The following is a 13,972-nucleotide window of genomic DNA, read 5'->3' as shown; positions in this document are numbered from 1 at the left end:
AGCCGGAGCAGCCGGAGGGACCACTGGGGGTGAGACTCCAGGCTGAGGCACCACCATGTTAGAGCAGGCATCACAATGTGGATAGGTGCTCGGTTCAGGCAGTACGAGCTTACATGCAGTGCATATTGAGTACAGCCTTGCTCCTTGTGTGAGACATGCTGCTGAAGTGGGGGTTCTGAGCCAGAATGACCCCCAGAGAGTATATATGAAGGTCCACAACCGGAGGTTGTGGCTTACCAGACCGTTTGTGTGCCCTCCAGATCCACAGCCCGGACCCCCAAGCAGCTTAGCAGGGATGCTGCAGCCAGCGCTGATCCAGAGAAAAACGCTGAGAAAATGGCGCCGGAGCGAGGAGAGGGGGCGTGGCGTGCTCTGAGAGCGGGATCTGGGGGGCAAAGGAGATTAACAGGGGAGGGGACATGTACTCAGAGAGGAGTGTCCCTCCCCTGTACCGAACGGCCGCTGGGCGGAGCCGCACTGTCCCTCTGCATGATTGACATGCGAGGGCAGTGAAAACGAAAGTAGGCCTCCGGCAAAGCCGGGGCCTAAATTTAAGCGATGCGGCCGGCGCGCAGGCACCATCGGCGCGGTTCTCAGGCGACATGTCCCTGGTGGATGAGTGCTCCGTCCAGCAGGATCCTGAAGGGCTGCGGATGGAGACCGGTCTCCTGCAAAGCATGGAGAACCGTGCTGGCTCCAACTTCAAGCCAGAGCCCGAGGGATGGTGAAGGAGCGCGGCATGTATAAGGCTCCAGCCTTGTAAATCAACCTTAACAGCACCGCCGACACAGTGGGGTGAGAAGGGACATGCCGGGAGTCCAGACTTGGACCCGCTTTTCTTCAAAAACTTTCCAAAAAATGAAAAATCAGATGAGAATGCATGTGTGGATGTGTGCCTCCTGAACACAAAGCAATGAACTGGCTAGATCTGGTTAACCAGGGGGTGTATATGCTCAGAGGGAGGAGCTACACTTTTTAGTGTAGTACTTTGTGTGTCCTCCGGAGGCAGAAGCTATACACCCAATGTCTGGGTCTCCCATAGGAACGATAAAGAAAAGCAGTTTTACAATTATACCAGTTATTATACACAATTCATCTTCAATCCTTCCCTGTTTAAGGCTATATAGGCATATCCATTCATCTATCGTTATTTGTAAAAGTGAGTGGATGAATTAGCATGTCAGGATAGCAATTCCGAATTTCCTTCAAGATTGTTAGATGTGCTATATTACTGCTGTTGTACCAAGTCTTCTTCAAGCACACAGCAGTATCTAATAGCTGGTATCGATCAGGAAACAAATGGTAGGGTTCGTACATACATGACGGATTTATGTTATAACTGATGGCCCAGCGGTGCTTAAAGGGGTTGTCAAGTCTAAAACGACAAGTCTGCAGTTACCATATGACTGCAGACTTGTGAATCCTCACACCGCATGCACTGTGCACTGTAAGGATTCTTCGGTGACAGAGCCGGAATGGTGGTCACATGGCCGCGAGTATGTGATATGTATCCTCCCAGTCATGTGACCACAGTTCCCAGCATGGACAATAGAGAATCCTCACAGTGCATAGTGCACACGATGTGAAAATTCACAGGTCACTCTTTTTCAGAACGAATTGGCAAGAAGGCAAGTCAATTTGATGCAAAACAAACGTGGATTTTAATATAATAGCGACAATTGAGCAATTGACGTTTCTGTCCTCCTGGACCTTGGTCACAATAAATCGCTAATTTGCATATGCATATGGAAAGCAGGGTCACAGGTTAGATTTCTGTTTGTCCTATAGATGTATGGTCAGCAGGATAGGACCTGGGTATTGTATCCAGTGTCCTACATAAGGCGATTTATGGGAAACAGCCAGATATAGCAGGAGCCTGGGATTATATGCATGCAAGTATATCATCACATGTGAGGTTCTATATTATTACTGCCAAGCGAACTTCCAATTGGAGCAGAAGTTAACAAACAGTATAATGTCACTATTGCGGAGGTCCACCAATGGTCCTGCTGTGTGCATCTGCCGGTTCACCTGGTAGCAGCTCTGTGTGTCAACTTATGTTATTAACTTATTCTCCAATATGAAGTTCGCTTGGCAGTAACAATATAGAACCTCACATGCGATGATATACTTGCATGCATATAATCCCAGGCTCCTGCTATATCTGGCTGTTTCCCATAGATCACCTTATGTAGGACACTGCATACAATACCCAGGTCCTATCCTGCTAACCATACATCTATAGGACAAACAGGAATCTAACCTATGACCCTGCTTTCCATATGCATATGCAAATTAGCGATTTATTGTGACCAAGGTCCAGGAGGACCAAAACGTCAATTGTCGCTATTATATTAAAATCCACGTTTGTTTTGCATCAAATTGACTTGCCTTCTTGCCAATTCGTTCTTAAAAAGAGTGTGCAGTGTTATACCTACACTAGTTTTCAGGGATTTCACATCCCCACACTAGCACCTCTAAACTACACTAGACTGAGATTGTGTGCACACTATATATCTGACTCTAAAATTCACAAGTCTGCAGCCAAATCGAGTGACTGCAGACTTGTTGTTTTAGATTTGACAACCCCTCTAAAAGGGTTGCCACAATATGTCCCCAGCATGCCAGTTAAAATAAAGGTAAAAGTGGCCAACCCCTCTAACTTGGGCAGGTAGCTGAACTGACCATTCAAGCAACCAGTGCGCAGTAAAGGGAATCTGTCAGCAGGTTCTTGCTACCTCATCTTAGAGCAGCATGATGTAGGCAAAGATACCCTGAATCCAATGAAGCAGCACTTATTTTACTGGGTGCAGCAATTCTGACACAAACCTTTTAGATTTAGCAGGCAGAGCTGAAAAAGCTGCTCCTGCCCACAAGAGGCTATGTACGATATCTATACAGAGTGAGGTGCTAATCACAGGATGGAGTCGGAAAACATAGCCCAAGCTAGCTAGTCACAGCAATGATAATGTTCTAGTGATAAAACACTGTTTAGGTAGCAATAGCACCAGAGGTGCCATGTGACACATCCTTGAATTCTGTGTTTTAACCCCTACAGCATGCAGTCCTAAGATTACATAGCAAAAACCTGCTGACAGATTCCTTTTAATATGGATATAATACGCTTAAATACTTTTGGGCTCTAATACAGACACACAGTTGTCAAAAGTCCAACTCTGCCAGGACCAGCCTTAAGCCAGCTTTACACGTTGCAATTAGTTGTACAATCGCATTTGCGATGTGACACGCCCAGGTTGCATACGGGATCTTATGAGATTGCACGTAAGTCGTTCATTTGCTGTCACACGTGCGTTAGTAGTTATGTTAAATTGATCAATTTTATGTGCGATCCTTTAGATCATGTGTTCTGTGACGTATGCATTGGGCACCTTTTTTTTTTTTATTTATTGACTTGCCAAGCGTGTGTAATGTGTAGGGATGCGTTTTTACTATGTCATCTGCCATTCAGCTCTGCTACATGGCCGCTGACAGCAGACACAGACAGCCATGTAGCAGAGCTGAATGGCAGATGACAGCAGACACAGAAAGAGCCACACGATCAGAATGAACTCGGGTGAACTTCACCCGACTTCATTGTCATGCTGCGGCTCTGTCTGTTTCACGCCCTGATTAGCGGTCACCTGTGAAGGACTCACCGGTGACCGCTAATCCCCTGAGTAACTGAATTGAGCAGCCCTCTCTCATATACTCACCAATCCCCGATCCCCGGCGCTGCACGGCATTCACACTGCTCCGGCGGCTTTTACTATTTTGAAAAAGCCGGCCGCCCATTAAACAATCTCGTATTCCCTGCTTTCCCCACCCACCGGCGCCTATGATTGGTTACAGTGAGACACGCCCCCACGCTGAGTGACAGGTGTCACACTGCACCCAATCACAGCAGCCAGTGGGCGTGTCTATACTGTGCAGTGAAATAAATAATTAAATAATTGAAAAAAACGGCGTGCGGTCCCCCCCAATTTTAAAACCAGCCAGATAAAGCCATACGGCTGAAGGCTGGTATTCTCAGGATGGGGAGCTCCACGTTATGGGTGAGCCCCCCACCCTAACAATATCAGCCAACAGCCGCCCAGAATTGCCGCATCCATTAGATGAGACAGTTCTGGGACTGTACCCGGCTCTTCCCGATTTGCCCTGGTGCGTTGGCAAATCGGGGTAATAAGGAGTTAATGGCTGCCCATAGCTGCCAATAACTCCTAGATTAATCATGTCAGGCGTCTCCCCGAGATACCCTCCATGATTAATCTGTAAATTACAGTAATTAAACACACACACCTGAAAAATCATTTATTAGAAATAAAAACACAAACATATACCCTGGTTAACCACTTTAATCAGCCCCAAAAAAGCCCTCCATGTCCGGCGTAATCCAGGATGCTCCAGCGTCGCTTCCAGCGCTGCTGCATGGAGGTGACCGGAGAAGCAGCAGACACAGCCGCTCCTGTCACCTCCACACAGCAACTGAAGACAGCCGCGCGATCAGCTGAGCTGTCACTGAGGTTACCCGCTGTCACTGGATCCAGCGGTGGCCGCGGGTAACCTCAGTGACAGCTCAACTGATCGCGCTACTCACCGCCGCTCCTCTCACCTCCACGCAGCAACTGAGGTGAGTAGCGCGATCAGTTGAGCTGTCACTGAGGTTACCCGCGGCCACCGCTGGATCCAGTGACAGCGGGTAACCTCAGTGACAGCTCAGCTGATCGCGCGGCTGTCTTCAGTTGCTGTGTGGAGGTGACAGGAGCGGCGGTGTATTCTGCAGCTCCGGTCACCTCCATGCAGCAGCGCTGGAAGCGACGCTGGAGCATCCTGGATTACGCCAGACATGGAGGGCTTTTTTGGGGCTGATTAAAGTGGTTAACCAGGGTATATGTTTGTGTTTTTATTTCTAATAAATGATTTTTCGGGTGTGTGTGTTTATTTACTGTAATTTACAGATTAATCATGGAAGGTATCTCGGGGAGACGCCTGACATGATTAATCTAGGACTTATTGGCAGCTATGGGCTGCCAATAACTCCTTATTACCCCGATTTGCCAACGCACCAGGGCAAATCGGGAAGAGCCGGGTACAGTCCCAGAACTGTCGCATATAATGTATGCGGCAATTCTGGGCGGCTGTTGGCTGATATTGTTAGGCTGGGGGGCTCCCCATAACGTGGAGCTCCCCATCCTGAGAATACCAGCCTTCAGTCGTATGGCTTTATCTGGCTGGTATTAAAATTGGGGGGGACCGCACGCCGTTTTTTTTTAATTATTTAATTATTTATTTCACTACACAGTATAGACCCGCCCACCGGCTGCTGTGATTGGGTGCAGTGTGAGACAGCTGTCACTCAGCGTGGGGGCGTGTCTCACTGTAACCAATCATAGGCGCCGGTGGGCGGGGATAGCAGGGAATACGAGATTGTTTAATGGGCGGCCGGCTTTTTCAAAACAGTAAAAGCCGCCGGAGCAGTGTGAACGCCGTGCAGCGCCGGGGATCGGTGAGTATGAGAGAGGGGGATAGACTGACATGGACAGAGAGTGAGGGACAGAGATAGTGACCGACTGACAGAGATGAGTGAATGACAGACATTGTGAGGCGCTTCAGAACGCAGCTTTTCAGCTGCGCTCTGAAGCGGACCTTTTTTTAGCTGCGGTGCAGAGCGCACACCTGCGCACATAGCCTCAGACACCAAAATCGTATGAGGGATGTCACACGTTACAATTGACTAGGTTCGTGCAACAAAACGCTCAATTCTAGACAAAGATACGATGTGTTTGCGATCAACGGTTTTGCGTTCAATCCTGATCGCACGTAGATGTCACACGCAGATACCTCACAAACGATGCCGGATGTGCGTCACTTACAACTTGACCCCAACGACGGATTGTGAGATATATTGAAGCGTGTGTAGCGGGCTTTAGTTTTCAAAAACAATCTAAACAAAATTAGGTCTTTTCTGGCCACAAAGGGGTAGATTTTACTTCAACCCTACCCAAAAGCAGGTGTTCCCAGGAGAGACTAGGGTATTTCTGGGATGAAATTTAAAAGACTCTATTTTACCAACAACAATGTTGATAAGTATGCAGGTATTTCCCAAATGAATCATATCTGCTTGACAGGATCAATTTAGATAGATAAGCACTGGGAGGACTTCAGCCTAGATTGGAGTGGGAAGGAGTAAAATGTGTCCTGGAACCAAGCCTCTTTATTCTCTTATTTAGAGATGTCCCAATAATTGGAGTTCTTTAATGATTCTATGACTGTATGACTAACACCACCTGGAGTTTTAAACAATCCTATCTATAACAGACACATTAATGCATGATCAATAGATCTTTATTTACATCATTTGCCAAAATATAGCAGCCTCATATGTTATGGCAATACATAGGAGAACGTTTGCAAAGAGTGATGCCACATTCACCTCTCAGTGTTCACACTTGGATCTGCAAATCTTCATACTAGCGAAGGTCATACTGATACACAGTGTCGGACTGGGATGCCAAGGACCCACCAGTAACATTCACCATGGGGGCTTACTGTTCAGCTACTTGCAAATCTTACATTACCCGCATTCACAAATGTACCTATACTTCTACATAATAAGAAACTGGGTTGTTTATTAAATGAATGAGGAGATGCTGCCTTTATCTCTACACGGTGAATCGAGTGTATTGTGCCAGCTACTGCTCTTATAGGGTGCATGGCCCACTCCTGCACAGGGGCTCACCAGGTGATTCACCTGTTCTCCTATGTGCCAGCTCCTGCTCTTATAGGGTGGATGGCCCACTGCTGCACAGGGGCACACCAGGGGATTCACCTATTCCCCTATGTGCCAACTACTGCTCTTATAGGGTGCATAGCTCACTCCTGCACAGGGGCACACCAGTGGATTCACCTGTTCCCCTATGTTCCATCTACTGCTCTTATAGGGTGCATAGCCCACTCCTGCACAGGAGCATACCAGGGGATTTACTGTTCTCCTATGTGCCAGCTCCTCCTCTTATAGGGTGGATGGCCCACTCCTGCACACGGGCACACCAGGAGATGAACCTGTTCTCCTATGAGCCAGCTCCTGCTCTTATATGGTGCATGTCACACTCCTGCACAGGGGCACACCAGGGGATTCACCTGTTCTCCTATGAGCCAGTTAAGGCCTGCTGATACACACTTATATTCCCCTGCAGCCAGGAATTAAAGATCAGCTCTAGTTAATGGAACGTGGATTTCTAAATAACCATGTTTTATATTTATTTTTTATTGTTACAGCACAGGCCTTTGTTTCCTTATTAGAACTTATCTTTAATAAATATGACAGTGATGTGTGCGACACTTGTGCCTATTAGAAGACAGGTTTAGGAAGCCACTATTGTTAGTGGCAGTACACACTGATGTGATTACATGGAGGTTACCCACTGTAACTAGTGGTCAAGTGTGATACCAATGTGATATGACTGAAGAATGAGTGTGATTAGATAGGGATCCTAATCAAAAGATAGTGAGCACAGGTATTATTTGATCCATCCAAAATTGAGTATTAAAGAGGTGTCCTCTGGTTGAACCTATTTCACCATGATGAAGAATATACATGTTAGTAGATCTTGAACAAACCACGATTATGAGGAAGTAACGTTTACAGTTCCACTTACAGGAAACTCGTGGTTAGCTTAAAACATGTGTAAGGAAACTGGCATGTAAAATTTACGGCTCATTGCAATATCGCCAGGAAATTGTTGTTGGCCAGTGGTCAGCTGGCAAAATGTGCAGGAAGCTACTGGTGCCCACAGCAGCTTGTGGTCAAGTTACATGAACATGACTCAGCTGTCACATGCTGGTCACCAATTCACCACTCAGTGCACACGACGTACAAAGTTTCCTATAAAAATAAAGGACTTGCTTAATGATTGGGGAACGTTTCCAGGACGCTCAAGTGGACGCACTGTTCATGTGATGCAGATGCCATGTTGTTTCCTTCTCACTAATCGAGTCCCTCCGATGAGAAAGGCGTGCTACAACATACGGTAATGTTGATGTATATTTCTGTTATTGAGATTCTATGACTATAAAGTAGTTCTAATCCCTATGTACCATTCATGTGCTATTAAAATAAATAATGTCTTGCTATAAAGAATCTTAGTATTCGTGCCTGATTAGGATATCAGTGAGCGCTTCATAAGTAAGGGCTTTCAGCCCCATTTTAGGAAAATTTAGCAAGACATCAAGAAATTCTGCCCCACAAAGACGATGCTCAGAAATCATCCACTGATACTTACTGTGGGTTAGCCATGGCAACTTGTGTAAAAACCCCACATTCATATTTCAGATGTTATTCATCCAGACATGAGAGAAAATGTGTCCTGTGAATCCATCTAGAAAATATAAAGTACAACATTATATCCAGGAGCTTAATACATAAAAATGATCTAATGCAAGTACAGAATAAATAATAATAATAATGTCCAATCTCCCTCATGAAACAGTTCAACGTGATAGTCTTCAGCACTCAAAGATGGGCCAACCCTAATACAAATCTACTTCGTAATACCCTGATGTAGTGCCCACCCTTATTTCACTGTCATATAGACAGGAGTCTGGGAAGGGAAGATATAATTACAGTATAATTATGTTAGAGGTGATACCATAAGGTTAGAATCATCTTCAGCAGAGCATAGACCTGTATACAAATACTCCTATGTCTCAGACAACCAGTGAGCACTCCCAGCAGTCCTATAGGGAATCTCCCCTCCAGAGCAGACACTAAAGAGTCATTCAGGGACCATAAGCAGAGACCAGACTAGTCTGGTACCATTCCCAGCCGACTTTTCATTCCTCTCTACTTGATTGTAGCAGAAACTTTCTCAGTTGAACAAGTGCTAATACTACAGCTGAAACACGCAGTTTACATACACTATCTATAAAGACACATCTGCATGTTTTTTCTCACTATCTGACATGAAATCAGAATAAACCTTTCCCGTTTTAGGTCAATTAGGAACTAAAATTATTTATATTTGCCAAATGCCAGAATAATGAGACAGAGATAGAATGGATTAAGGCATTTTTATTACTTTCTGCAGTCAAAAGTTTACATACATTTCATTAGTATTTGGTACCATTGCCCTTAAGCTGTATGACTTGGGTCAAACTGTTTGGAAATCCTTCCACAAGCTTCTCATAAGAGTTGGTAGGGATTTGGGCCCATTCCTCCTGACAGAACTGGTGTAACTGAGCCATCTTTGTAGGTTGCTGCTCACACCGGCCTTTTCAGCTATGCCCATAAATTTTCAATAGGACTGAGATCAGGACTTTGTGATGGCCACTCCAAAACATGACTCTGTTATCCTTAAGCCACTTTGTAACCTGTCTGGCAGTATGCTTCGGGTCATTGTCCATTTGGAAGACCCATTTCTGTCCAAGCTTTAAGTTCCTGGCTGATGTCTTTAGATCTTTCTTTAGCATTGCCACATAATCTTCTTTCCTCATGATGCCATCTATTTTGTAAAGTGCACCAGTCTCTCTTGCAACCAAACAACCGCACAAGATGATGCTGCCACCTCCATGCTTCACGGTTGGGATGGTGTTCGTAGGCTTCAAAGATTTTCCCTTTTTTCCTCCAAACGTAACAATGGTCATTATGGCCAGACAATTCAACTTTAGTTTAGTCAGACCACAGCACATGTCTCCAAAAATTAAGGCCTTTGTTCCTGTGTGCATTTGTAAACATTAATATTGCTTTTTTATGTTTATTTTGGAGTAATAGCTTCTTCCTGGTAGAGTGGCCTTTCAACCCATGTTGATACAATACTGATTTCACTGTGGATAATGACACATCTTACCTTCTGCCGCCAGCATCTTCAGAAGTTCTAACCAAAGCACCTTCATCTCTGGTACACAGAATCCATCGCCTTCCTGAGTGGTATGATGGCTAGACATTTCCATCTTGTTTGTATTTGCGTAGAACTGTTTGTACAGATGAATGAGGCACCTTTAGGAATATGAAAATTGAACCCAAGGATGAACCAGACTTGTGCAAGTCACAATTCTCTTCCTGAGATCTTATACAATACCAGGCCACAGCTGATAATGTGGGGACAAAATATAAACAGTTTTACCAAAAAGAAAACCCCATTAAAATATAACTTTTAATAATGGTATTAAAAGGTCAAAGACCATAAACACAGAAAAAAAAAAAACAAAGAAATTGTGCAGAATGTGTAATAACAGAAGCTAGGTGGGAGGAAATTCCGACTGGCCCTAATAAATCTCAAAAATTCAGACTGGCCCATATAAGCCCTAATAAATCTCTCCCCACCTAGCAATGGAGGGTATGACACCCTAGGGTTGTGGCAACCTCATTCACGGACGGGAAACCCTTTGTAGCCCTAATTAGCCCTGCACATATCAAACAATAACATCACCATTTAGAAATAAACAGAAGACCCCCATCAATTAGATGGAGAATCAAAAAAAGTATCTGAAAAAATGTGTCCAGAGACAGTGCTCGACGCGTTTCCTCCCAAAGGATGCCAGGGATTCATCAGGGGACAGCCAGGGAGTAGAAAGTCAATGCAGGAGTCTCCCTGGGGTAGCAGAAAGTGCAGGAGGGTGATACCTGAAGTGCCCTGGTGTATGCTTGCTCTTATATCCTGCTCAGGCTGTGACCCAGGAAACAGGAAGTAAATCAATTCATCCACGGTTCTTATGTACAAAACATAACAAAATGTATAGTGGATCAAATAGATAATATTGAGAATCCCATTAGGTATACCAGAATTGTATAATAAATAATATGGTATAAGTAAGATATACTGCCCGGAAATAGTCACGGCTGTTTCAATAAATTCAATATGTGGAACGCAAATGCGTTCCAAATTGCGCACTGGAAGAAGATCATCTAGGTAAAACACAGATCAAAACAGGAAGTTGTCATAGCAAAATGTGTGGAGCGCAAATGCGTTCCACAACACTCAAACACTGCGCGCAGCGGAAATAGAGTAATAAGGGGAGCGCCAGGAATAACCGGAAGTATAACCGCATGCTGAGTGGAATGCATATTGGCTCCACACCAAAATAGACTCATGTGCACTATAATAATAATAATAAAGTTTATTTATATAGCGCCAACATATTCCGCAGCACTTTACAATCCGGTGGGGGTTGTATAGACAAAAACAAAACAAAATAGTACATGATTCAACAGCTACAGTAGGAATGAGGGACCTGCTTGAAAGCTTACAATCTATGGGGAAAAAGGGGGACACAAAAGGTGAAGCACACTTGTAGATCTGGCTGGACATCGTTATGCTAGTTTATTGGTTACATATAAAGATGAATGATCTGGTCTTTAGACAGTAGCCTTTTGGGTGCCCTTACGTGCTGTTGGTTGTATGTAGGATGTGAGGACAGAAATAGGAGAGAGAAGGTTACGAGTAGCATTTAGAAGGTGGGACGGGGGAGAGTTAGGTTAGTAAGTTATTATGATAAACTTGTCTGAAGAGATGTGTTTTTAATGTACGCTTAAAAACTTGGGGGCTGGATATTAGTCGCATTCTTTGGGGTAGTGCAATCCAGAAAACTGGCGCGGCACAAGAAACGTCTTGGAGACGGAGGTGTGAGGTTCATATTATGGAGGATGTTAGTCTAAGATCATTTGCGGAATGAAAGGGGCGGGTAGGATGATAGACAGAGATGAGGGATGAGATATATATATGGTGGTGCAGAGCTTTGTGGGTGAGGGATATGAGTTTGTATTGTATTCTGTAGCTGATAGGTAGCCAGTGTAGTGACTGGCACAAGGTGAAGCGGCTGAACAGGAATATGACCCTGGCTGCGGCATTCAAGATGGATTGGAGAGGGGAGAGTTTGGTCCGAGGGAGACCAATCAATAAAGAGTTGCAGTAATCCAGGCGGGAATGAATAAGAGCGACAGTAAAGCGGGCTTTACACGAGACGATAGATTGTGCGATATGTCGTTGGGGTCACGGTTTTCGTGACGCACATCCGGCATACCGCACGACGTGGTTTCGTGTGACACCTCCTAGCGACGCAGTATCGCTCACAAATCGTGAGTCGTGTACTCGTCGCTAGGTTTCATAAAATTGTTTAATTAAAATGGCGGCGGTAGTTCATCGTTTTCGTGGTGTCACACGTTGCTCCGTGTGACACCACGGGAACGATGAACAACAGCTTACCTGCCTCCCGCGGCACCCGACGGCTTAATGGAAGGAAGGAGGTGGGCAGGATGTTTACATCCCGCTCATCTCCGCCCCTCTGCTTCTATCGGCCGTTTGCCGTGTGACGTCAATGTGACGCCGAACGTCCCGCCCACTCCAGGAAGTGGACGTTCGTCGCCCACAGCGAGGTCGTCCGGAAGGTAAGTACGTGTGACAGGGGTTAAACGAGTTTGTGTGCCATGGGCAACTAATTGCCCGTGACGCAAAAACTACGTGGGCGGGTACCATCGATTGTGCTATCGCACAATCTATCGTCTCGTGTAAAGCAGGCTTAAGGGTTTTTGCAGTTACGAAAGTAAGAAATGGTCGGATTATGGAGAGGTTTTTGAGATGTAGGTGACATGTGCAAGTGAGTGATTGTATATGGGGAATGAAGAAGAGTTCTGAGTCAAATATGACCCCAAGACAGCGAGCATGCTGCTTGGGAATAATGATTAAATCATCAAAGGTAATTGAGATGTCGGGTGTAGGTTGGTTGGTAGAGGGAGGAAACACAAGAAACTCAGTTTTGGAAAGATTCAGCTTCAGATAGAGGGAGGACATGCCTTGAGAGACAACAGACAAACAATCTCTCATATTTTGTAACAAAGCAGGAGTGATGATTGGAGATGATGTACAGTTAGGTCCAGAAATATTTGGACAGTGACACAATTTTCGCGAGTTGGGCTCTGCATGCCACCACATTGGATTTGAAATGAAACCTCTACAACAGAATTCAAGTGCAGATTGTAACGTTTAATTTGAAGGTTTGAACAAAAATATCTGATAGAAATTGTAGGAATTGTACACATTTCTTTACAAACACTCCACATTTTAGGAGGTCAAAAGTAATTGGACAAATAAACCAAACCCAAACAAAATATTTTTATTTTCAATCTTTTGTTGCGAATCCTTTGGAGGCAATCACTGCCTTAAGTCTGGAACCCATGGACATCACCAAACGCTGGGTTTCCTCCTTCTTAATGCTTTGCCAGGCCTTTACAGCCGCAGCCTTCAGGTCTTGCTTGTTTGTTGGTCTTTCCGTCTTAAGTCTGGATTTGAGCAAGTGAAATGCATGCTCAATTGGGTTAAGATCTGGTGATTGACTTGGCCATTGCAGAATGTTCCACTTTTTTGCACTCATGAACTCCTGGGTAGCTTTGGCTGTATGCTTGGGGTCATTGTCCATCTGTACTATGAAGCGCCGTCCGATCAACTTTGCGGCATTTGGCTGAATCTGGGCTGAAAGTATATCCCGGTACACTTCAGAATTCATCCGGTTACTCTTGTCTGCTGTTATGTCATCAATAAACACAAGTGACCCAGTGCCATTGAAAGCCATGCATGCCCATGCCATCACGTTGCCTCCACCATGTTTTACAGAGGATGTGGTGTGCCTTGGATCATGTGCCGTTCCCTTTCTTCTCCAAACTTTTTTCTTCCCATCATTCTGGTACAGGTTGATCTTTGTCTCATCTGTCCATAGAATACTTTTCCAGAACTGAGCTGGCTTCATGAGGTGTTTTTCAGCAAATTTAACTCTGGCCTGTCTATTTTTGGAATTGATGAATGGTTTGCATCTAGATGTGAACCCTTTGTATTTACTTTCATGGAGTCTTCTCTTTACTGTTGACTTAGAGACCGATACACCTACTTCCAGTGTTCTGGACTTCAGTTGATGTTGTGAACGGGTTCTTCTTCACCAAAGAAAGTATGCGGCGATCATCCACCACTGTTGTCATCCGTAGACGCCC

The 13,972-nt window shown here is 45.0% G+C and overlaps 1 protein-coding gene across 2 annotated transcripts in view; it reads right to left on the bottom strand.

The window, feature by feature from the left end:
- The window catches only part of TMEM266 (transmembrane protein 266), a 115,084-nt gene that overhangs the window by 87,579 nt on the left and 13,533 nt on the right, over positions 1–13,972 (bottom strand). For both annotated transcript variants that reach the window (XM_075345471.1, XM_075345472.1), the window contains exon 2: positions 8,280–8,375. In XM_075345471.1, the coding sequence (XP_075201586.1) occupies positions 8,280–8,293 (14 nt within the window). In that variant the 5' untranslated portion in view covers positions 8,294–8,375. The remainder of the gene's footprint in view (positions 1–8,279; positions 8,376–13,972) is intronic.

Source organism: Anomaloglossus baeobatrachus, chromosome 4 (genome assembly GCF_048569485.1).
Source record: "Anomaloglossus baeobatrachus isolate aAnoBae1 chromosome 4, aAnoBae1.hap1, whole genome shotgun sequence".
NCBI lineage: Eukaryota > Metazoa > Chordata > Amphibia > Anura > Aromobatidae > Anomaloglossus > Anomaloglossus baeobatrachus.
The sequence above is the reverse complement of the archived record's forward strand: the minus strand, read 5'-3'. Positions and strand labels throughout refer to the sequence as shown.